This window comes from Bombus fervidus, chromosome 3 (assembly GCF_041682495.2).
Source record: "Bombus fervidus isolate BK054 chromosome 3, iyBomFerv1, whole genome shotgun sequence".
Lineage (NCBI taxonomy): Eukaryota > Metazoa > Arthropoda > Insecta > Hymenoptera > Apidae > Bombus > Bombus fervidus.
The window spans coordinates 17976965-18003697 of NC_091519.1; the positions used below are offsets into that span (position 1 = coordinate 17976965).

General features: G+C 45.0%; 2 protein-coding genes across 2 annotated transcripts in view; one reads left to right on the forward strand and one right to left on the reverse strand.

The window, feature by feature from the left end:
* The window catches only part of LOC139985651 (protein gustavus-like), a 186838-nt gene extending 160835 nt beyond the window's left edge, over window positions 1-26003 (reverse strand). The window contains exons 1-2 of the mRNA XM_072000242.1: window positions 25864-26003; window positions 15329-15446 (exon numbers count right to left, since the gene is read on the reverse strand). Coding sequence (XP_071856343.1) covers window positions 15329-15420 — 92 coding nt within the window. The 5' untranslated portion in view covers window positions 15421-15446; window positions 25864-26003. The remainder of the gene's footprint in view (window positions 1-15328; window positions 15447-25863) is intronic.
* Window positions 26004-26376: 373 nt separating this feature from the next.
* LOC139998394 (transcription factor hamlet) overlaps window positions 26377-26733 on the forward strand; it is a 63671-nt gene continuing 63314 nt past the window's right edge. Inside the window, exon 1 of the mRNA XM_072022869.1 lies at window positions 26377-26512. Within this exon, the coding sequence (XP_071878970.1) occupies window positions 26485-26512 (28 nt within the window). The 5' untranslated portion in view covers window positions 26377-26484. The remainder of the gene's footprint in view (window positions 26513-26733) is intronic.

Genomic DNA, 26733 nt, shown 5'->3' on the forward strand with positions numbered 1-26733 from the left:
TTCCAGCGAATATTACGAGAATATTCCACAAATATTCGTAGGGCCCGCGTTCCTTCGTTTCTCTGGAGCGTGCACGCGTTAGCGCCACGATCCCGGCAGGAGAATCTAATAATTTTCTCGCGATTTCAGAGCACGCGGCCGACCGACCTAACGGGGCCAATTTTCTCCGGGAAATACGATAAAAAGTTACGGGTAATATCGCGTGACATTGTTGCTAATGGGACGACGACGAAAGGTACATGACAGCCAAGGTCTCGGGGCAATGAAAATTAATGTCGCATTCACCGAGATGACTACTACGCGGCTATTACGGGCTCGTGCACGGCTTCGTTACGATCGTGAGATCGCCACCAGCCACCGTTCGATATAATACACATACCGAAATCGATGGACCCTTCAACTTTGACTTTTATGCCTTCTAGCGTCGATGAACATTTATGATCGAGAGTTCGTGAAATAGCTACCACTCGTGAAGCTTTCTGCCGTTTCTGATTTTTTTTTTTTTTTTTTTTTTTTTCGCTTTTCCGATTTTTCGCCAGAATCGACAGTCGGCCAGTAAAACATGTACGAAAACGCGTGGAAAGATATATTCGCGACAGCTGCAATCGAAATCGAATTCCTGGCCGATGTACGAGTTTTCTGTGTCTGATTTACCGGACATTTGTCGATGACGCGTAAAACAAACAGCCGCGTATTGATGGAAAGCGAATCGGCTAACTCTCTGTTACGCGCTTATCGCCAACATGCCGCGAGAACTAGCACGTTGTGAACACACTTTCGGCGATTTGTTATACAAATTTTACTGTTCCCGGTTCTGGCGACCTTTTCCGTCAACGCATAAATACTATTAACACCCTGGGGACCGGCTGCTCCGACTAACATATAACCTGAATTCCCGGCTGTTTTTGGAGCGTTTGAAAATGATTCAAGGCAACCAATATTATGTTTAATATATCGATAACGGTTACCTACTGTTCAAGCAGGTAATGTAAAGACACTTTTGTAACATTTCGTTTATAGCATCCATTACTTTTCTTTCTTACTGTTTTATTTAACGGTAGTTAACATTTTTACAGGATATCGCATGAAGTATGAAAGACGCGAATTCGCGTCTCGGTTGGCCAGAGTATTAAAACCGATTTAAGTTCACAGAATTTCGGTGACCGTGTTCATCGCGAAACTGCCGGAATATTAATGGACGTTTATTCTAATTACGTTTGCAGCGAGGGTAAATCGGCCCGTTAATGACGAAGGATCGATTCGATCGACTGATCGATGACGCTCCATCAGCCGACAAAATTGACGCGGTAACGCGCAGTTTGCTTTCATTTCGTCGCTTTAACGAACAAATACTTGGCCAGAATCTAATTGCAGCGGATTCGCTCGACGCGACGCGCCAATCCGTCCCATCGTTTATCATTTCGGCATCGAGAAACACGCGAATTGAGCCGTTTTCGCGGTTAAAGTCTTTCCGTACGATTCCACCGATTAATTTCTATTTAACCTTTTCCACGAGCTTCCCTATATTTTTAAGTCCGTGTATCCTGATCCGTGAATTATCGTTCAACGACCAAATAAAAACGAAAATAGGAGTCTCGTATAAAACTGACCTCTAACACGATCGATTTATCGATCTTTCGATTCAACCGATTGGGAAAAGGATGGAGAAACCTTCAAAGAAGTCTGGAAGCTTCGTAAACCGTAGAGTATTTCGGTAGAAGCTCCGTAGCTAAGGTAAACGAACCGTGAAGTGTCTTTGGAGCTCGTGTAGCGAAACGCAGTGACAGACTATGTACTTTCAGACTCAGACACGCGTGCACATGACAAACAAGTGACACTTAAACATTTTTTTTAAAGCCTCGACTCGAACGACCATCCGAGACTCGCGCTATCGACGATCCAGCGTGCTTTTCTATCGAATCTCCTTTCTCTGCTTTTTATTGCTAAGAGGTATCTCGTAACTTTGTACGCTGTAATGGGAAACCTTCTTGCCTCCATCCACCACGCCTTAATACAAGAAAGCGATAAAGTAAAAAAATTATTGCTCGAGAAATTAACACGAGGACACGGTGAGAAACAATAGCAGATCGTTGTGCAATATTCCTCTTATTGTCACGGTTATTCGTGTAAAGAGCTCCACATAAAATCGCTGAATTGCGGTTTGCATAAAAGCCGATTTATTCGCTACGGCGCGTGTTCCTGCAGTAAACGAAACCTGGTCAAGGCGAACTGACTTTACATATCGATTAATTTCCGTTATTAGCACATCTTCGGTAATCGAGTGGTTTTACTTTTTTTTTTTTTACGGATTCGTTGTATACGACTTCGCGAGTTCTGTTATTTTTTCCTTGTTTATACTACTTTATTTATTTAATTCTCGTTCCTTTATATATCCGGTGTGTTTCTTCTTTCGTATCTCGAATATTTCAAATAATCTTACCATTGATAAAATTATTACAATTTTTTTTGCAATAACTAATCTCAATGTTATTAAAATATACGTATAAATTAATTAATTATAAAATATAATAACTAACTACATACTTTTAATTTTTTCATTTTTTTGCGATTTTAAAATTGAAAGACCGCCAAATCGATTGGTACGCCTCGTACAACTTTTTTAACGATACGCTTTATATACCAAAAAATGAACGTCGACGTACTATAAAATTCAGTGGCCCGTGACTCGGTCCTTTCGATTTCAAAGGGTTGCATAATTACGCGCACACGTGTCCTTCGTAGAATTTGTCGCGTAATATACGAGAATCTTAAATCAATATTAGTTTAAATTGCGTGCGTACGGAGGTACGAAGACTGACATAGCGTAGCAACTTGTGCTCGTAGAGAAGAACTCGTATCTAAATCGACGTTGCATCAGCGAGCGGTCGGTGGCGTCGTTTACGAAAGCGACAATATTAATAATACCGTCGATAACAAGCGACATTCCGAGAAAATAATTCCTCCGCGAATTTACATTGCACAGCCGCCAGCTCGATAAACTCTCTAATAATACGCTTCCACGCGAGGATGGGACGCAAGATTCTTCCACTGCGATCATCTCGCGTGAATATTTCATCCAGAATTAGTCGAAGGAGGGAGCAGGAATAGCTTCGGTCGCCTATCGTGCCTCTAACTAAGAATTTTCTTTTATCGCGCAGAAATTGCGACGAAAGTCGATCTCTTTTTCTCGATATCGATCGATCGCGAACGAATAAACAACGGTGGATCGTTGTTACTTGAAACGTTGCCTTCCGCTTCGTCGGTCAGGATCTCTTTAATGAGCGAAATATTTTTCTCGACACGGACCGAGCCATCCTAACAAAGAATCGCGGCGAAAAAACGCGTCGTTTCTTTCGCGGCTATCTCTTCGAGAATTCTTTCGGGCGAAGATTTCCAATTGGACAAAAGGCGAAAAGGGACAAAGGATCCTCTCGTTTCTCAAGTTCAAATTCCCGGGCTCAAATTGTCTCGTGGCTAAGAGTCCGGCCAGGTTAACAACGTTGGCCCCTATCTCGGCGAACAACGTTCGATAAAGCACGGTGACACAATAGTCGCGGTAAAAAAATGCGTTGGATAGGAATCGGACACTCCTGCGGTCGATAACATTGTGCTGCCGAGCCGAGACATTGATGCTGACAAGTTTCTTTCCCAACGTGCTCTCTCTCCCGTCCTCGATAAAGCCGCCCCTGTTTCTCTCTTCGTTCTGTTCTATACGCCGCATCGAAAGCAATGCGGGCGGCCAATGTAGCGATACGTAAACGCAGCACGTGTGACATTTCGACATACACACGCCACTACGCGACATGCTGCAACGTTAAATAAATAAACGTGTATGTTAGCTTTCTTATGATTTTATACGAGACAGTGGTCCAAATGGAACGCTAATGGATCTCCGGGTTTTCGTTCGCCCACCTCTGCTCGCCATTGTCAACTGCGACGTCGCGTCGGCCGATTTCATCGTTGGATATCGGAAGTACGTTCGACCACGGTGTTTGTCTTCAGACTAACGCGCGTCCGAAAGATAGAAAGGAAAATAACTTTGAACCAGATACCAAGGGATATAACTTTTAACTGTAAGGAATATCTTCTATTCGATATGATTCGTTACGGAGACTGTAAAGACACATTTACAATTCGGTATAACGAATTTCTATAACCACCATCTGCGATCCATCCGAGGTAACCAAGAATTAAAGCTACGTAACGAGGCTGGTGTATGCAGGATATTTGGTCGTGCGACGCGAAGCGTCTACCTTCGAGTCGACTAACGAACATTACATCACGTCACCTCGCCAGTTGCTACATATTTCGAGATTTAATTAAGAAGACGGTAGTCTCGACGATTACGCGTATTTCATAAAGTTTCCGCAGCTACTAACGATACCGAAAACGTCGTCGTTATAAGCTAATTATCCGATCGACGACGGACAAATCATCCTACAGCGTCAGACATTTTCGCGGAGAATCTCTTCGTTGATAGTTCGATATTTTATTAGCCTGAAAAACCCGCCTGTATCGTGAAGATTTCTCTCGACGATACGTTACACGTATTCCGGTTAGCTACTCTCTGACGAATGGAAAATGCGCGCGTACGTATCGAAGAATCGCGTGTAGCTGCATCGCGCGTCACAGATATTCTAATGGCAACAGTGTCGCTCCCCAAGCGACGTTCCTTTTTTGCAGTTGCGCTTTGCCTCTATCCGACGTTATCCTGAATTTTCCCTCTCGTCGTGAGGAAGCGGAGAGCAGCGATAGGCGTGAAAAAGTCTGGGCGCTCGCGACGCGTTATTGCGCTCGTTAAGCTCGTGAACGCGCATCGTTTTGTAACGGGTCGCGCCTCTTTAATCGCGCGTTTATATTCCTCGCAGTGACACCGGGGCGGGATTAAAAAATTACGGGGCCGTAAAGCAAGTCGGTATAGAGGCGGTGCTACTACCTATATACGTATATAACTAAATCGCAGTGACATTTCAGCGGAACGGTACGATATGAAAAGCCACGAATAACGAAGGCGCACGAATAACGTCCGGCCGATAGTCGTATCAAATGAAACGTTCCTTCCTTTTCTTCCTTTTCTTCCTATTTTTCCTTCCTTTAGCTCTTTTCTTTCCCTAGATGCACAGGGGTCACCAAAGAAACTTCCCTATGAATATTTCATGCGCATAGTCGTACGTTTATGTCTGTATATATGTACCCAGTCATTTCATAATATTGTTCAGACTGAGGTCGCTGGGAATAAAAGGACCGTAGCATACGAGAGAGAGAGAGAGAGAGAGAGAGAGAGAGAAACACGCCCTGCAAACTGACTCAATCGCGACTGAGAAATCCAACTCGTTGTCTGAAAACATCGTTGCCGAACAAATTAGCGATACAAGCTCGTTGCTAACGACGGCAATGGAAACTGTTTGTCCCTGTTTTCTCCCGGTTATGTCATACAGACACGATTTATAGCTTCTGCCAATACCTTCGCACTCGCTGCTGCTACTATCGTTTTCTTTCACTTGCGTAATACCAGATACACGTATGTTGGTCAAGGCAATTGGGTTAAAACATCGATGACGAACTCAAATCTCGCGAATTTTTGCTTGTGAAAGCGATCCGAGCGGTTGGCCAGTAACGGCGTTCTAAAGGTCGTTCCACAGGTCGCAGAAACTTAAAAGCATATTAGAAAACGAAAAATTATCCTACGGATCCTCGAGAAAGATATTCGTAAACTCTCTTCGCTGCGAAAGACAAACCGAAAAGACAAGATTTCGAGGGGAACGAAGGAAGGAGAGACGAGAAAAACTACAACGACGTTAACGTGCACGTACATAAAACGCGATTCGAGAGGCGGTATTCGATAAGCGTGGAAACGAAGCGGCCTCTCGTCGACGTTTCCGATCAATCGACGGTGAAACAACTCCGGCGAAATTACGGTGCCATCGAAAACGCATTTAACACCGGTTCACCGAAACTCGTTCGCGCTCGGCCGGATCGCCGTCCGCGCCGCGTCGGTCAGCGGACGCACGCCGTTTTCGTGCCGTGAACCGATCGTATACATTGTACAACGTACACCATCACCTACGCTTTACACGCTCAGCTGGCGCTTGCTGGAGCGCGCGCGCGTCGCTACCACTCAACGAGAAATGCATTTGCCCGTAGAAGGAGACGCCATTTTCAGTGGCACGGCCTTTGGACAAAGTGCTACTCGTTTTCCGCTGTCGCTTCTACTCTCGACTGGTCCCTACATAGAAAATAGAGTTTACGGTACACACGCCCCATGCACCATTTTCCCATGGTACAGTCTGATTCTTACAAAGCAGTCCTTACGCGTTTGTTCGTAAAATCCCGGTATACGTGGAAACGTTTCTCTTGTAACACGACGTAACTCGATGTTTCCTCGTTTCTTTACAAAGAATTTGTATTCTGCGTGTTTAGCGAAGTTTCAGTTGCTTCGAGTTATGATACTTTGCGATCTAACTATGTCCGATACTACCGCTTTTAAATTTATCTTTCACGCGGTTAAAGTTAGATTTCGATAAGGTGAAACGCTAAAGTCGGCTGCTATCTTTTCCATTGAAACGTACAATCGTGGATTTGATCGATAATCACGGTCGTTGCGCTAAAATCAGTCTGTACGTAGCAGCTTTACAATTGAAAGTCTTATCGTTCCAGCGAATATTATTAGCCGGCACCTGCACAGATAGCGTCGTCGCCGCGTAATTAAATTACAATTCCTGTGTTGCCCGTGAAAAATTCGTACCAATTCGCTCGAAAGATTGAAAAACGCGATTAAATTTATTGGACGCGCGAATAACGACCTTTCTCTAAACGGAACTAAGTAACGACAGACGACTCCTGGTATCTTTGAAACGGGTAATTTTCCTATTTTCAGCGAGAACATCCGAGTAATAGTTCGGTTCTCTGGTATCGTCCTCGTTAAATAGAAACGGACGAGTGCGAGCGAGCGTACGTCCGTGCTTTTCGCAACGAAACTCGACAGACCGAAGCAGAAGCAAAGCGAAGGTTTATCGCTTTATCGTCGCCTCGTGAAATGTAATGACACATGAGAAATCCTGACGCTGAATACTCCTCCACCGTAGATAGTAGATCTTAAGACGAAGAGCAGCTACACAGTGGCAACGAGATCGATACGATTCCATCCGAAGAAACGGCATCTCACGAAATTCTATCTTGTTTTCTTGCTCGTCCCGTTCTCGTTTTTTTTTTTTCCGAAGAGTATGTTATCCGAAATTCGAGAAGCAAACGTAAACTATCACGAGAGGAAGCTGTGTAATTTCTATACGTAAAACGCCGAAGCTTCGATCTGGCGAAAAGTTTGACGCAGTTCGACAGCGGGTTCGGGGAGGAAATTTCGAGCGCACGAATTCCGAATTGACGGGGCATCTTCCAACTTTTGAATTTGAGGGACGTCGATACGCGTCTAAGACATGCGACGAAGTTTCCTTCGAAGTTCACGTTCGATTCTTATCGACTCCGCGACACAGAACAGCGACGAAGCCGTTGACCCGATTGCTTTCATCGAACTAATACCAAAGACAGAGACACACGTTGCTACGTTTACACGCGTCCCTTCTCCGATAGTCGGAGAACAGATGACAGCGTCTGGCGTGGGTGGCTACTGGAACACCCATTGTCGGACCAGATTCCGAGTGACAACCGAAAGATGAATTAATCCGAAAACCAACGAAACATAGCAGGGAAGAAAGCCATTATCGTTAAAGATTAATACGAAAAAGTAATATGTTCGTGTTCGTTTGGTATTTAGGAAAGCTCATATATCGTATCGTGTTAAAAGAATTATCGTATAATTTGAATTGTTTCATTTTGTCTTTTAAGAACTGAAAATACGTAATAAGAAATATACAGACGAACGCGTGTAATAAATTTCAATTCGGTAAATAGGTTTAAGGTGGATTGTTTTCGTTAAAACAAAAAGGTGGTTTATATTACAACACTGTCCGTTAACAAGTTGCATATCGGAATTGCGTGTTTAGCTAGAAAATCCATTTAGCGGTTCGCTATTGGATTACCGCTCTATACCGATTCGCTAACTGGAAAACCTGATGCAATTACGTATCTGAATTGCCTGGTTTTCGTCTGCAACCGCGCTCGACACCGCCTCTCGGTTCCAGCAGGCATAAAATTTCCAACGACTGGTGGAACGTCGAAAGCAGGAGTGTCTCGTGTCGACACGGGGGGATGAAAGTAACGAAGCTCGAGGAAGTCGAGCTACTTTGTTTACAGCAACGACGACGTTATCCCCAAAGGATACTTGAGGAGCGCGCGTCTTTCACGTTTAAAGTTTGCAGAAAGCAGCGAGCGGGCAGAAGTTGCAGAAGGTTCTGAGAGACTCGTAAACGGACGCGGCGAAGCTTATGAGTTTTAAATCGCGAGTTATAACGCGTGGCGAAGAGCTGCTTAGCTTTTCGGCCGGGGATCTACGGCTGCTTTGACCCGAGTAACGTTACATCGTCTATTCCAAACGACGTTAGCCGAGTTCTCGCGAGTCGGAGAGACTCTTCCGGCGGTACAAGCACAATCTAGTTTGCCCCGTTACCCTGGCTAAATTAGAAAAAGTAACCTGACGCGCTCGAGCCGCGCAACACTGCAACCGCCGTTCCGCGTTACCATCGAATCTCGTTAAAATAACTTTTCGCATTATCACGACCGCATGTGTTTGCCCGAGTCATCGGTTACCTTCAACTACGATCTCGCGTTTTCGAAAACGAGAGCAACGTTTTCTTCCAGCTTCCTACTCGGACATTGTGTAATCTCCGACATTTATGTGTTTATACTTGCATCGTTATACGTGTAAACTTTCTCGACCTCGTTTCTAACTTCTTCGCATATGTAAGCGAGCTATCTGCTTCTTGATACGTACGAACGAACGTCGGTTCGTTTAACAAGATAAAGAAAGAAAAAAGTAGGGGAATTTGTATTTTTAAATGCACAGAGATGGTGGCTAAAAGTAACGGGTAGGTAACTATACATATGCAACTGGTTTTGGAAGCTGATCCGTTACAGCATGCGGTCAGTGTAGCGTATGCTGAAATACTGTATTTATTTATCTAAATATTTGTTACCGAGCCACGGTATCGTATAACTTGAAATTAATTTATTTTACTTTGGTGGATTGCGGCGTATGTCGTTCCACGAACAAACTTTTGTTTGATAAAAGAAATAAAGATCGTAATATTCAGGAACAGGCAGAATCACGATCGTCCTAACATCTGCTTTTGTTATAACATCCTGATTTTCTTGGGAAAAATTGTTCCCTTGGTAATAACGTAAAGCTTCGAATTCTTACAGCGCTCACCATAAGTTAGGCCTTCCTCCGTACTGTGACGCGAGCCAGCCGGCTCCAACGATTTTTACGATTGCGACGCTTAGGCGGAAAACGCTATACTCCGCTGCGTTCTAGCATCCTGAATAAAACGTGACGTTTCAGAGCGCGTTTATACGTACGAAAGTCCATAGAATAAACGAACAAACAAGAACCAAAGAATCAATCGTTGTACGATAAAAAAGGGACTTTTATTTGACAAGAACATAATCGTTTAAAAAAATAGTTACGTTCGGTATACGTATGCACACGCGTGCACAAACGGGAGAGAAACAAAAGATCGGTCGACCGGTTTTGTATAATAAATCCAAGCCCGCAGCAGGAAGCTATGAATCAGGAAGTGCAACGATTATTGGAACAAGACACGCGGCTGCTACACCGCTGATTAACGTGAAATCGTCGTATAAGAGAGCCAAGCGACCGGCTATACGGAAGGTAATAATACGATTACCGATCGTCGTTACACGCCAGCCGTCGATTCTGCCCCGAGAAACTGTGTACCACAGTAAATGCGTAAAACCATCGCGGGACTGTAGGGACACATTCGCGATTCCATTGGACGGGATGGTATGACAGAAAAAAAGAGCAACGTAACGTCATGGTAACGGTTGTTTACGACCGGACATCGGTAGATAGTAAGTTCTTACGAAAGCCGATTACAAGCCGGACACACAGTGTTTCTCGGTTATTGCAGGTTAATCGCTTAAACACAGCCAAGGTTGGCGTAATATTGACGATAACGCGGAGTACGGCACCGACGTACGCTCTCTTTTTTCCTCGTTACACGTACGTGATGTTTCAAGATCGCTTTCATAATTGAAACCGTTCCGTGTAAATTGGAAAATGATCGTCCCGTCCCATCCCGTGGCCCGTTTCACCGGCCAACGTTATCTCGTTCGGCGAGAAATGCCCACGGTGAAATTGATATTTGATTGCTTTCCTGCATTGTGAACAGTTTCCCTCGTTGTCCCTTTCCGGCTAAAATTTTAACGCGAGCTGTCACGGTTCTGTCCGAATGCGGAACTCTAGAAACACTGTGAAGAAATATCGTAAAGACTTCGCCCTGTATCGGTTACGAAAAAAAAAAAAAAAAAAAAAGCCGGCATCGTTTTTTCGAACGAGCGTAAAGCAAGCGGGAATTTTACGAGCGGCAGCTGAACGCCGAAAAACCGCTGAAACTATTGCCATACCGAAGCTAGAAATTACATACTTACTGCTCGTAATGAGATTATCGCGAGCAGTTGCAGGGGTTTCGAACGAAAAACGCACGAAGCGAGATAGAAGCGAAGACAAGATACAGCGAATGCGTAAACAATGCACCCGATCGTACATTCGATAGCGAATTCGCGAACGACTTTATCGATCGATTCGTGCCGATGTGACATGGTTTTAAATTCGTCACTGATGCGTGGTGGTCACGCTCGTGTGCACACAACTTAGAAGCCAAGACGATCGATCTAAAGATCAAAGATGCACCGTGTGAAATTCGACGAATACCGTATCGTTATCGAATATACGCAGCAGCACGATTAACGTTACTATATCGATAGAATTGGACGTACGTACGTCGAACGTGCGTGGCGATCGGTATTTTCAAACGGTCGGAATCGTTACCGCTTCCAGACGGCAAACTGTCCATGGAATGGCGTATCTTTAACGAGTGCGTCCGTATCGAAACGTGTCGGTGTTTCGCGAGATACACGCGGTATATGCGTAAAAAAAAGTCAGCTGATCGGTCGCGATACGATAAGGTGTTAGATAGGGAGCCATTATCGCGAGAAATCTTTCCACGGTAACAATTGAAACAACGCAATAACGTTCTATTCGAGGACGGACCAGACGTACTCGTTTCTGCTCGAGAGGACGACCAGGAAGAATACGAAAATGAAAAGGGGAACTAACCTTGATCGTCGGGCCAGTTTCGGGCGCGCGCTCCCGCGACTCGTCCCTCCACCTTTGCTTTTATTTTCTTCGTTTTCGCTGCGATTACGAATTACAGACCCGGGATGAATCAACGCCCGACCAATTCCTCTGTCTTTTGTACCACGAAAATACGTGTGTTCGGGACCTTTACCGTCCTTGTCCGTACACGGATATCTATCTTTTTCTCGCTCGTGTAACGCAACACACGGAAAATGGCAGCTCTACTGCACTCGAGCAACGCTTGCCAACCCGCGCACTAACACCACCGTGAAAACGTTCGGAAAATGTTGCGTTTGCGGTGTCTTTCGGTTGCGAACGTTTCTACGCCGTGGCTTGATAAACGACTCGCTTAGTGATGTGGCAAAAAATCCACGTACGGCGGACAAATTCGCGAGGAAACTTTGGGAATACGGCTACCGATGCAACGGATCCTTGTTTACGACGCGACTCCGCGTACGATCTGCCGTGGATGCGCGCGTCTCGTTGGCATCCCTGCTCGACGGCTGATACTCGATTCGTTCGTAACTTTGCCACGAGATGACAGAATCGGTCTGCGTTTCTAGTCGTTCCTCGCTACCAATATCGGCGACCTTGCGAATAAATCAACAAAATTCTTTTAACCATTATAATTATAACGTATTACTCTATATAAAAAAAACTGACGAAGATGTCATTTCGGTTATTTCATTTTCATGTAATTGGCTATTTTAGAACGAGAATGTTCTAAGAGAAATAATTATTCGAGACCGAACGATGGTTACTTTTGGTATATCGATAAAAATTCAGTTACCTCGAGAGATATGTTTCTGGCAGATGAAACGTGGCATAAATTTATATTTTTGAAGGACTGAAAAATTAATTTTGATTTATCAGTCATAACGTTAGACAACAACCTAAATCAGAATTTCTCTCTTGAAATAATTTATTTTAAGTATTATTTATAGCTTGGAAAAGTAGATTGAAAAGTAATCAGAATAAACCAGTAGATATAATTTTACGAAATTATTATGACACTTTAAATCGCATTACTCTATATTTCCTTTTCAAATTATGTAACTTTCTATTTGATTTCAAACGCAGTTAGCAGACTGCGGTAATCTTATTCCATTAGTAGGTAACGTCGGAAGTGATACGCCGACGGTAGGACACGTTCCTGTGGTAACTGTAGTAACGGTTTGTTTGTACCAATAGTACATAATTATTGTAAGTCGATACACAGTGCTGCGATACAAATGTATTTCTAATAATTTAGAGAATGTTGCATCAAACGAATGTTATAAAAAAGAGCCTGACATTGTAATTCCCAATAAACCAGGATTGAAGTTGCTGTAGAATCATAATATTACATTATCGTTAATACGTTAGATGTAGATTACGAAATCAAACACCGTTCATGCGATTATCATCGACAAAGTTCCATTGTTATATAATTCTTTTAACGACAGTGAGACTCTGGGTTAAAATTCTGCGCATAGATAACGGCAAACGTCGTTGTTTAATCGACGCAAATACAAATGCAAGGTCAAACTAGTCTATACTACGATAACATAGTATAGTAATTTAATTGTTTTATTTATAAACGTAGCAAAACAAAGTAAAATGTTCGTCAGTCGCGTTTACGTATCGAGACGTAAGAAATTCGACGGAATCATCAACCTCGTATCGTAAATATACGAAATACATCGTAGGAACGTTTCGAACGATCCAAGCTGGACAACATGGAATGGAAAAGAACATTGAAAAGAACATGGAAAAGAACATGGAAAAGAACATGGAACGGAATAATTGTACTTTTTCCATAAATGGCGACCGTCGTTTTATTCGCTAAGGACACTCGGTTTCGTTCATTCGAGCGTAATAAATTCGTTTATCGTTTCATCTGCGCGAACGGTGCAGAAGGCGACTAGAAGATACGAAAGCAACGGGGGTTGATGGGAAAAGGGGGTTAACTCGATGGCGTGGCGAACGAAGCGGTGGCGGCGATGGTGGTGGTCGGCGATGGTCATTTGTGGGAGCTGAACTGACTTCTTGGGGGGACGAAATGTCTCTTGCGATCCCAACACGAGATACCGGACACGCTACACCCTTTCGAGGCTCTCTCTTACCACCCACTCCGAGCCGGAGTGATGTCCACCACGCGACACGCCACACAGCGACGGGAGACATCGAGATTGTCTTCAGAGGAGGGTGTATAAAAGAACCCACGAACGTATTTTTGCCTCGGTCGCGGAAAGAATTGCCCTGACACGCACGGCTTGGCCTGGCCTGTCTCTCACGAAGAGGAATACTGCCGAACTACTCGTAAATAACGTCGTGTTTAACATCGTTCTTTATGGTATCGCACGGTACGATTTATACCGGCGACCAAGCTGATAAATTTCGAGCATATCGAAACGAACCATGAATACCGAAAGCGTACGACCATTGACCGCTACTAATTGCGAGTACAAGTGACAAAGCTAATTGCATCGGCAATTAACAGGCTCTATCAGTTTCTGCACTACATTTTTCATTAAAAACTATAGATGCGAATAAATTGAAGGCGCGAGTCGCGTTGCCAAGAATATCCATTAGCGTCGATTGTTAAAACAATTACAATATCTTATGAAAATCACGGTGAACGCGAGAAGATTGTTCGTGCGTGCACGGGTACACGTCAGTTCTTAATAACATCGTGTCCCCGCGTACGCTTTCCTTCCGACCGTCGATCTATCCTCACCCTTGAGTCATGTTAATACCTTCGTTTTTCATCCTTCTCCGTACAACACATGGACAATCTCGTGTTTCATCACTGATTATGGATTATGGAATAACAATGAATGGAAATTCGAGGTGCCGCGCAGGAAGCACGGTGTGACGTGGTTTACCTTGGAGCGACATGTTTACAAGTCTGGCTTTCTCTCTATCTCTCTCTCTCTCTCCCTCTTTCTCTCGATTCTCGTCTTATATACAAGAAATTAATTTTACTCTGCATCTGATCTACGTAAAATGAAGTTGTTCGGATCGTAACAATTACGAATTTCATAGGTCCCTGTCTTTCTAACAAATTGTAAACCGGGTAACACCGACGTCTAACCGGGAAATGTAAAAGGTGAAAACTATAAAACAATGGGCGACGAGATCGGTCCGATAGGGGAACGCCACGCGATTCGACGATAGAAAAGATCAAAGAATCCACTTGTGTTTGTCCCCTCGACGAATCCGACATATTTTGTGGAGGAGAAAGAGCATGGTACATCGCAAGTCCCACGTGTATTCGCATAAAGAACAGGAAGACCATATACTGGTCGCGAGAGGTATGATAAGCCGTGCACATACTTGACGTGAGTACTTCCAGTACCCACGATACTTACGTGAGTACCGTGTGGGGCAACCGGTATCAACGCTGCGAGACACGGCAACGCAGCTCCTGGACATGCCACCGAGATCAGTAACCAGATATCGTCCGCTCGTATTTATGGCTACCGAGATTTCGCATTATTAGGGCTATTTACCGTTTTCGCCCTATAATATCGTGGTCTATGGCTACCTCGAGAGGGTGGAGAAACCACCTTGAATCATGGATCGTGAATTTCAGGGACGTCGTCAGCTTCTCGAAGGTAGAACGACTTGTTACCGATCCTTGGTAATCGAATCGGTAGATACCTCGTTGCTGTTTTCATCATCGACTCATTCCCGGCCACGATAGAGTCATTTTTGACTGCGTTTCACGTGTAACGCGCGATAACGGTATCAAATTTATCGGCGAGGTGGTTTCTTAAGTGGACGCTCGTATTTAGGTTTAATTAGGAACGCTAACACCATAATTTCCGTTCCCTCTGTCGGAAATGATCACGCGTTCGCGCCCATGTTCGCTTCGCTGTCACCTTTATCACGCTCGAGACGATACAGTACCGTGAGCACTCCCATTACGCGCAATTATCCATCATAAATCGTAGATACATCGGTTTAATCAAAGGGTGTCTCCCGAATGGGTGGAGAAGACCCGCCGTAAAAGATCTTTATTCCAACGATGATACTCGTTCAAACATATTAGCGAATAATAGCTTCGTTTACCTTGGTGGCCGATTAACCTGCAGCGAAAAGTCGAGCAAAGGTAGCATCCCTAGTCGTTGCCTTCGATGACGTATCTTGAAAGTATTCCTCATTGCTCGTAACAGAGAATTGTCACGGTCTGGAACAAAAGTTTCGGATTACGTTTCATCTTTCCGAAGCAACTTGCTGCTCGTAATAGCTGCAAAATAGAAATGCAAGATTTATCACTCGTACGCAAAATTAGCATAACCGTTGCCGGTTTATAAATAGTCAAGATACGTTTAACCTCGCGCCGTGCGCGGCTACAATTTGGATCACTAGCGGTCGAGTGAGCGTAAAATTAAATTGGCTACAACCTGACTAGAGCTTTCGTGCAAATCAGTCGCCGATAGGTTCGTCGCTAGCTGTTCGCGCACGTTCCAACGGATAAGCCGCATTTACCGCGTTTTATCTTTGCCGTAGCCATCTATCTTACGACGCTATCACTGTTTCCGATAACGTTAATCACGGAAAGGTCGAGACACGATCGTCCTCTACGAAGAAACTCGAACAACCATCTATCTCCTAGCGAGCCGCGTTATCGTCAACGTTAACATTCGTTTTCTCGAATGCATTGTCCTGCGATCCAGTTGGGGCAGACTCCTCATTCGTCTCCCATTCAGAATGCCGGGTCCCGACGTTTCCGAATCTCCGACGCGGACCATTGTACTCGGCCCTTTGCGTTGCTCTCTCCAGCTCTTTCCTTCTTCCTCTTTTCCTATCTCTCCCCTGTAGCACGGTTCGTCTCTCCCTCTCCTCGGTGGTCGATCTCTCTTTCCATACTCGAAATCCTCTCGTCCAGAGGTAATGTGGTGCCTCGAGGAGTACCGAAGGGGTGGTGGTGGTGGATCGAGGGAGGCGAACAGGCCGAGCGCTCTCGTAGATGGAGTTTTTAGGGGTGGCGACATGGAATCCGGGAATTCGTGTCTCGCGGGGTAGTCTCGGTAGGAGCTCTATCGATTCTCAACGAGACACACCATCCTCCGCTGTATCTTGCCCATTTCATACCCGTGGAACTCGTTTACGCAAAACCGCTCGGTTCGGTTCACAAAAGGAAAGTTTCACTATTACGTCGTGGCAACGCGATAAGGAGGGATACGACGAGGACGTAAAGTTCGAAGCTTTCGACCGGTCGAACGTGACCGAGTTCGGAATTGCCCTCATAAGTTGCAAATAGCGGTGGCCCTTTTTGTCCTCTCGATACGGGGACGTCTTCGTGCTTTTTTGAAACTCATCAGATAGGGAAAAATTGCACACGGCCACGGCTAAAGAATGCTTTTAATGCCGAAGCGACTTTGAAAAACGTTTCATGGGGAATATTTGATGTTAAAGAGCCATGCACCTAATAGACGTCCGCAACAGGATCCCCATCGGTGACGAAAATGGCGAGAAAAAGTAGGAGTAAAGCTGACGGAGCCGCAGCCGAGGGAAGTGCACGTAACCGATAACCGATAAATCTCGCGATAACGCAGCATATTAGGGAGGTGAGCGCCGCAAACTCTGACGTGCACCCGTATACTTACGACCCTTCGATTCTAATCCAACCTTCTCACCGGTAACCCAAATTACGCGTCGATAAACTAGGTCATGTAGGCTTCATTCATTCTTTCGTAGTCGTACTACCGTCGCTCTTTCGCCAATTGTTTTTTTTTTTTTTTTTTTTTTACTATAATTATCGCTTCGATTCGTATCATGACAGCGTGAAAGGATAACGACCGAAACGTTTCACGTTCGATGATTTTTCGTTCATTTTTCATATACCCTAACGTTAACGTTTCGTCGCACGAAAGCAGTCCTTGATTTCAATGTAGCTGGAAAGCAGATGGCAAAGAACGATACGATAGAAACACGAAACTCGAGACAAAAGGAAGGTGAAGGCGCACCACAATATCGTAGCCATAAATCCATCGGGAGTTGATCAGTCGACACTCTGGAACCAGTGCACGTACCTCTGGTATATCCACGGCATGACCAGGAAGGGTCGCCATCTTGAGGGTTTCCTTCCTCCGCCCACAGGGGTGATTCTTTATTGTTTCAATAAGCACGGCACAAGTCCGGTCTTATTAGCGAAATAAACCTCTTTTAACGGCATTGCCGTGCCCCCTTCTGTCTTCTTCTCCCCTTCGCTCCGACTCTTCCGTTCTTTTTCTTTTCCGGAGACCAACACCAGAGAGCAAAAGCTGACCCTGTCGAGGAAGGTAAAGCTGTGGCTCCCGCCGGAAAGAGGAGACGAAGGAGATCCGTAGAAGATGAGAGAAACGGAAAGTGGCCAAAGGATCCTCGAAGGAGTTCTCTTTCAGAGGAGTCGAAAGGGAGAATCGATAGGTTTTTCCGCGGGTTCCCATGGAGACCGCGAAGCGAATCGGACTATACACACGATAAGCGACGAAGACGTAGAAAGAGCATCGTATCGCCACCGTAGTAACCACCCTTCCATAGTACCTCTTCTCTTTTCTGCCAGGGTTTTAAGAGAAATTCTACCATCGGCCTTTAACCTGTTTCCTTTCCATTTTACCGCGATTCGAACCGGTATATTCCTTCATCGTCACAGCTTCGGCGTTAAGTATTTATTTTTTACTTTTAGACGGACGTTCGTCCATATAAGCTCAGCGACCATTCGACGGTCCATTTTCCTTCTCGATATTCGCCTCTTTTACTTTCTGCACGCTGTATATCGGTATCTCCGATATAAGCGGCACTAGGTAGAAAATGCGCGTCCAACATCGTCAGGTCGGCCATCTTGCTGGATCGTTTCTCATCTTTTACGAGGCTCGACACCGCCGTACTGCCGCCGTCTTGTGTCGTTTCGGCCCCTGCGAGGAACAATTGAATGTCGCCGAGTTTATTTTCGGAAGCCTTAATTTAATTCCCGTCCTGTCGAGGGAGAGTCGTCGAAGAAAAAGGATAGGAACGACGTTGGGGGCGGAGAGGAGTAGAAACGGAACGAACGGCCGCGGTTAAGAGGCGGATCTTTTGTTTCTCGCCGCTCTCCTGCTCGAGATGGTCTTTTTAAGTCACGTCGACTTCTCGAGAGAGGCCCGGTTTATGTCCGCTACGACGATCGATTGTTTAGATCACTACGCGCAGCGCACGTTTGCTTTTACCTTTTAACCGTTTGCAATATGCAAGTTTCGAGCGTTCGTTGCTGATACGACGAATGGTCCTAAAGTCCAAACGATAATTTTAATCCAACTTCCATTTGGGAATTCTCTCTTCCTGCCCAATATCTCCAAGTTCGAAGTACTAAGAGCCTCGAACGTTACGAAATACCATATGCGACACCTCGACCGATACTAGTACAGAGATCAAACGGTCGTCGGCTCAAAGATGAAATTCGTTACGAACGAACTCGGCAGCGGCAGAAACACAGAGAGAAGGTACTCGAGAGAAATTATCTCGCGATGCGTACCAGGTAGCACAGGTAGGTTCGTAGTATAGGCAAAGAAACGTGTCTGTAGAGACGATATTCCACGGTACGTAGGTATCCGTACAGGTGTATAAGTGCGTGGTAGCTTTGCCAGGAGTCAGTGACACCTCTCGCATCGTCGGTGGCGGCGGCTGTGGTTTCTGGTAGCCATGGTAACCACCTCCTGCTCCCCCGCCTCATCATCCACCTTTTCCACCTCCTGAGGGGCCTCCACCACCACCTCCGGCCCCCACCAACCATGAAACAGCGCCTCCACCTACGCTACGCTCTTCTCTGTCTCTCCCTTCCTCTTCCCCAACCCGTTTCCTCTTCCAATTATCACACTATCTCGCTCGGTCTCACCCTTCTTGGATGTCACTGTGTTCTCTTGAACTCCGCGAGGTTCACGGTAAAACGAGAGAAACTGAGAGGAGCGAAACGAAAGACGCGAAGGCCAGAGAAGGTAAAACGTACAAGTGGCCACTGTTGCCAAGCCTGTCTGTTTCTTCCCTCCGCTCTTCTCGCTTCTCTCTTCTCTCTTTTCTCGCTGACTCTCTGTCGCGGTCTTCCCTCGTCGACGCTGGATACACGCAAGCTGCGCGCCGTCGGCGTGGGTGCAGCCGCTGTGTATGAATAGATGCGGCAGCGTGTTACTGGCGTCGCAAATGAACGCTGCCAGTGCATTCTCCGTTTCTCGTTCTCTCTCCTCTTCCGCCAGCCGGTCTCTGCCTTCCTCCTCGTAAATGTCTTTACTCTCCCCTTCGCTTCGTTCCGGTCGCGGTGCACGTATCGCTTCTCTCTGCGTGTCTGCCATAATGGCGTTGGCCCGTCACAGACGCCAGTTATAGCCAGATCTACGACGGGATGTATGACTAACGCGCCTCCTTCTATTCTCGGAGACGAACTCGATCGTCCGAGCCGTACGACCGACAGGAAACGTCATTGCGAATAACGCGACTATCTTTGCTACGGAAAATTATTGCCGCGCGTTACGTTTTTCTCTTCAACCGAACGATCGCAGGATCTCCCATCTGAATCTTCGACGCTATCCCTGCAATTTCGTCCTTGTTAGCTTCTTAATATAGAAATTGTTAGCTCCATTCGTTGCGACTTTGGTTCTCGTATCTACGGACATACGTATACCGGGGAATCCACCATTTTGGATAACGCAGCTCCGACTATACACGCAACGAGAGAGACGATGATCGTGGTAGACGCGCAAACGCGAGGATGAGCAGAGATGCTCTCGGTGCCGGCCCAATCAGAAACGGAGGATGCTCCCCTTGGCCCAATGGGGCTCCCGGAATAGCTCCGAGGTTCGTACACACACGCACAAACTGAATGTCCTGAAGAGCCGAGGGACAGACGAGCTTTGGAACACGCAGGACGGTTGCGATGAGCGAGGGAGGCATCACTACGAGTGGGAAGATCAACAACCAATGGGGAGTCTTCTTGTCGGAGATAACGATGGGTCGAGTTATAGCAGCGAGGGGCCGTGAACAGACTAGAGAGAGGCAACGAGAAGCGAAACAGAGTGGGAGAAGATAGCGAGCAACTTTTGCGCCAATCGTGCTCCCACGTTTGCAACACGGAACAAGCCACGCCACCGAGGATTCTTTGATTTCCATATGTATATGCATAGATAAGATCGCGTATCGCGATAGATAATAAGAGAACGAGTCACTCTTGTAGGTGGAACGCGGGAGGGGAACACGTTGCAAGGAAGAAGTCATAAACCTTGATGAAATGCAGCAACGATAAGTCGTAAAGCTAATGAGACTAATACATCAAAACTGTCCAACTGATATTCCAGTGATATATGAGCAAACCGCAAATACCCTAGTGCATCGGTCCAAGTATGTTCCGAAGAATGTTAAATATAAACATGGCGAAAACACGTCGCCAGCATCGATCAATCATCTCACGCGGGGAGGACTCTATCCGGCGTTATCGAGTCGCGATAAAAATTACGAGTAATTACAAAGCGAAGAAGCAATGCGAGGCATTTGTTCTGTGGCAGAGTTTTAAAATACGTAGCACGGGCGAGCGTGTGTTAACTCGAAAACTAAACGTCGCGGCGGTGGTCCCTCTCTTTCTTATCGCGAGACCGAATGCACAACAGAATTTCCAGAAGTAATTGGGAATACGCTCGATTACGAGACTTCCGGTGCAAAGATGAAAGGATCGTTTGATCCAGACACGCGGCAGCTACACATTTAGTAAAACGCGTGGACTCGTGGAAGGCTCCAGTTGTCGATGCGTTTTCCCAGACTCGCAACACACAAGCCGAGTTGCAGAGAGAACAGTTCTCATTCCCTCTGTCTCCCTCCTATTTCCGTCAACTACATCGTCGTCGTCGTCGTCGTCGTCGTAGCAGTCGTCGTCGTCGTCGTCGTCGTCTCTCGGAGCGTAGAGTAGTATTGAGGATGAGGTGGGATGGAAGACGAGGTGCGCGCGGCTCCTCCTCGGAGGATCAATAGAGACAGGGAGACGAGACCTCTTTCCCTCCCCTCCGTGCCTCCTCCCGGTTCTCTCTCGTCTCTGCTCTCATCCCGCCATAGCAGCACCCTCGAGAACAACCCCTCCCGCACTCTGCAGCGTCTCAACATCCCGGTATCCTCCGCCTCTTCCCTTGCTTTGGTGAACTTCCTCCACCCTGCCATCGCGCTATGTCGATGCCGAGGGCCGTGCGATAAAAGAGGATAACGCGAAAAAATGGAGGATGAGTAGGAAAAAATACGAGCTCTGCGATACCAGCTTCGTCTCGAGCTAGAAAACGCATAGAAGGTCGTTAAGCGCAGAAATATCGTTTACGATCTGCAGAGTGTCCATTATCATCTTCGGTTCCTAAATAACGAGGAAGCAATGGAGCGAAATTTTATCGAGAAAATAATCGCCAATTCCATGTCTACCATACATACACGTGTATATGTGTGCCCCTGAAAGTGAGTTGAATTCGCTTCGAAGGACTTTAATATTCTGCGAGTTGAAGCGGTACTCTCCTCGCAATTGGAAAAGGAAAAAAGACGCAATAAGATGGAAAAAGAGGAAAGGAAGGGAAAATAAAACGTTGCCGCTTACAGAAGGCCGCTTCATACAGTCTAAGAAAAAATGGGAAGGAGTAGGCTTAATGTTACGCGGCCGGGATGCAAGAAGTTCCGTCGGTGGTCCGACTATGTGGGTGGGTCGGACAGAGATGGGATAGGGTAGAGGGGATGAAGAAGGACAGGGTGGAGAAAGGCAGGAGTCGCGGAGGCTTGTGGGTAATGTTGCGTGATGAGACGCCTCGCGGATTCATCGAGGAGAGGAGAAGAGAAAAGGAAAAAGGGAAAAAGGAGGAGAAGAGAAAGAAAGAGAAATGCAGAAGCTGGCTCTGCTCTAATTCTAAAGAGCACTCTCGGCGGACTCTCCCCCGCTTTTTCTCGTTCCCTTTCTCCATCTTTTTGTCTTTCTCTCTTTTTCAATCCTGCGAAACGGGCTCTGCAGCGCGACGAAAATCCAGCAGGCCACCACCGGTAGTCGTGTCATGGGGATGAAAAACGCATTTTCTTCGTCCTTTCTTCTCCTTTCTTCCCGTTCTCTCCTACCCCGAGCTTCTCTCACGCTGACGAGTCCTCGTTTTTTCCTTCCTTCTATCGTTTAGACGCCGATGGAGCCACAGGGAAAATGATTCCACGCGATTTCGAGGTACCGTTGTTTGACGAGCTTTTAATGCCTGTGCTCCGCGTCCTACGCCGCCGAACGTATATTACCACAAAAAAACTTTATGGAGGTGAAAAACCCTGCATTTGATTCTTAGTTATCGTACCAAGGGAACTCATGACCGTCATGACTACGGAACACGGTGTAGCAAGTTCTTTACCGATTGAAATCCTTAATCGATTCTCCAATCATACGTACGATATATGCGCTACATAAAAATATTAGACCATCCAAGTACTCACGACGTTGCTTTTTACCACAATATCTTTTTAGACTGTTTCTACGTGCTACGTTCTATTTACGATGTTTCCTAATTCACAAATGTTTGGTAAATGCTACAATAAACAAAGCGCCGGCTAAATGTTATGAAACAGGAATCGTGTATAGGAAAGGAAAGGAAAACGAGTCAGAGAAAAAAGAACAGTAAAAATTAATTTTTTGAAATACTGAAAAAAGGATGGCAGAAAATACGAAATGAGTTTGTTAAAAAATTATTCGACAGTACGTATTTCCCAAAGAACTCTTACTGTTGGCGGAAGCAAGAGAAATGCGCACGAAATATTTATGGTATATTTTAATTACTAATTCATAGATCAAATATATGCTATTGATGAACTAATCAGTGAAGTTGAAATAATACCAAGTATCCTCTTATCCGTACATGAAATGAACATTTCGTTTCGTAAACGCTTCAAGACTTTCGCATACAGCTATACCTATTCTTGTCGGAAAATCAAGAATTAGATTAAAGATATATTTGTTTAATGACAAAACGACGATGAGACGAGAACGTAAAAGCAAGAATCGCAAAACGAGGAATTATAGGTGTTTGCCCCCACCAGCAGCTTGTTGGTGCCTTTCAACTGGAGAAGGCAGGATCCAGAGGGTTGGGCAGTCTACCTCGGCTGTGATTAATTTGAATCAGCAAATGCCTTCGAGGGTTTACACTGACTGAACTGAAGGCACTGCCATGCCGATAATATGCTACGGTCGAGAAGCTGAAACGAAAGAGAAGGAGCAAGACGGACGAAACGGTGAACGAGGGAGGATATATCAAGAGAAGGGAATTCTATGGATATGTTCACAAGGGAAGGAAACATCCCCTACACAAACCGCAACGAAAAGCCAACGGCAGCCACGAAACAACCCCCTGCTGCCTCTCCACCGGGACGATGCATGTACACAAGAAAAGAGAGGGAGAGTAGGGAGCAGAGGGAGCAAGAGGCAGGATGTACAGAAAGGGAGAGAAAGACCGAAGAGGGTGGAAACCACGGAGGTGAAGACAGAACGGAACCAGAACCGCGGCAGGTTGGAGACCGTCTTAAATCACTTCTCTCTCTCTCTCTTTCTCTCCTTATCAAATTCTGCTTCTAACCACGACCAGTTTCCAAATAGCATCCCCTAGGATTACGCCAACGACAGACCAACTTTGGTGCACAGAATATGGTTATAATCCTAAATTATTTTAGCTTCCCAAACCATCGTGAAGAGACGGTTGTTAAACAGCGTAACTGTTTTACATAAATTTTTCAAAACATAGAGGGTTTCTTTCACAAGATCTCGAAGCTTAATGGTCAAAAAGATTTTACGACCACATCGGGGCACGTTGAGACGCGTATGATAATGACTTCACGGTCGGTAGGAATCTTATTATGGAAACAGAAACAGTGAAATTCGAGAGGTTCCGTTTTATTGACCAACGTGGACCGTCTTTGTGGAACAAGGCCGGTCATTGATGAATTTATCGTTTCAAAGGTAGTTACGCGGAAATGAGAGCACACAATTGAGAATTTGAAGCGATCGATTCTCTCCGCGAGACCGACGGCACATATTAACAGGGAGTATTTACGCAAAATTCTAGAGTGCTAACCCCCGTTGTTAATCGACGGACCGAAAAGAGAAAAAACAAGGAAAATCTAGTGAAACACAACGAGAACCGGTGTACGGAGAAATTTCTCTCGCTGGCGAAGAAAAAGAATCGGAAACATATTAACGATGACGACTGGGGCTCGCGTTAAACTGGAACGTGAAGCAAGGTTTGACACGAAATTCTTTTTTCTTTTCTTCGCGAGCTTCGAAAGTTCCGCCAGGGCAGCAGTTAACAAATTTAAAAAGATGAAATCAACCCGTCCTGTAAACAATCGTTTTTAAAACGATTACTCCAATTTTATACTCTGCTATAATTTTCTCCGTCCTATGAATAAAAATCGGCTTTAGAATCGATCACGAAACAATATCTCGCATGCGATCGTTAAAGCAATACGAAAGATGACTTAATTTGTCAAGTGTCTTCGCCTTTCCTTTCTAGAACTCGCATTTCGTTTCCATGCCATGTGATAACAGGGGCCACGATCCACGGTGTCGAAGGAACGATATAAACAGGAAACTCAATATGACAAATACGGGGGTAAACATTCGGAGGAAGTAATAAACGAGCATGGATTCGTCCCTGGCGGAGCAAGGGTGTCGGTAGACCCAGTGCGCCACGAATGTACCCCCCCTTGGGCTTCCAATTACTCGCGTTTAGTTGCGTTTTTCCGCTCGAATGCCCTCTCTATGATACACTCGCACACTCGACCCGCGCTTGGCTTTTAGTTACCCAAACCCACTTACTAACACGCACGCTCGCTCGCGTACACCTGATCCGCTTGTACGTGTGTGTCTGTATTGGCGCGGTTCGAGCTCGTACACACTGAAAGACGACTACGCAAACGTCTGTACGAGCTCGGTAATATTACAAGGGGTAACGATTGACTGGGTGCCACGCCAAGGATTACCAATCAAATTCTCACTACAAAGCTCACTCGAGCCTCGACTAACCTTTAAATAGCGACGCGATAACTTTCTTGTCAATGAGAATGCCGGGTAATCGATAGACGATTCTCGATCGCGACGATAACAATTTCTTAATTTTATGAAGGACGAATCAATCCTTTATACGAGTCGGAGAATCGATATCGATTCTATGATTCGGAGCGGAATTTAGCCGATGTATTGAAACAGATATAAAGAGTAGGATGTAAATGAAAATATAAAAATATGACTAAATTAGAAACGAAGGATGTAAATAAACGTAAGAAATATAAACCGCGGATGCCAACTGAAGAGCACGGTTCTTGTTAAAGAAGAGATAGAGATATTTACATTCTCCGTAGAAAAGGAAATAGAGATCCGTTATTTATTTCTATCTGTTTTTTAACGAAGCCTATTTTCTCAACACGGTATATGCGGTCTATCTTTTACGTCTACGGAATGACATAACCTCACACTTATGCCAGTCATTGTTCGATATTGTGCTAATGATGTACTAATTGCGAGACTTGTTTGATGCAATATGGTACGAATTTGCGAATGAAAAAATGCGTTCAAAAGTGAGGAAGTAAATTTGATATCTTATGAAGTGACTCACCTTCTGCTGAAAAATCGCGGAACACGGATATATACTGTTCAGTGAAATTGTCTTCGTCTTGAGGTATTGTACTCTCGCAATACGGTATATATGAAGAAAGATTGTACAGCACTCGTAAAAACTTCAAAATTATAGGAGTGAAACACGGTACATTGCTTATTATCCATTATAACAAAGAATTATCGCGCGAATGTCACGGAAGACTGAGAAGACGAAACTTTATATGAGTAGGATACTACGTCTGTCAATAATTATACCATTTTCATTATGAATCGTATATTATCTTTTATGTTTAACTATAACTATATTAACAAACTTGAATATTAAAAATATAACATCAAATAATTTAAATATTTCCGCCTGTAAATTTCTCAATATTTAATTTTGATATTGAGTCACGTCCATCTTACGCGGTAAACCAGTTGAAAGTCATCTGCGCGTTTTACGACATTCTCAAAGCGTCGTTTGAAATGTAGCATCTTAATTATATATATAGTGAAAAATAATAATCATTGTGTCATAATTTTTGTGATAATCGTAGATTTTAAATCGATCTACACGCGAAGATGCCAACGTAGCAAGAAAAGAAAGCAAGCATTCACGAATCCATAAGGAGGCTGTATGGTGAACTGCGATCGCGTCGTGCAAGGTAAGGTTATGGCATTTTACATAACACAATTATCGTATCTTTTTGCGTCTTCAAAAAATGTTAGATGCTACGTCCTGTCGACTTACGATCCAAGACAAATCCACTTCCGTCTCTGTTCGCCCATTGCGTTAACCAGCAGATGTAAGTTGAATCGTCTGTAGAAATCGATGACACGGTAGCATATGCTGATTCTACGAGCTATCGATCAAAGATTTGGGACG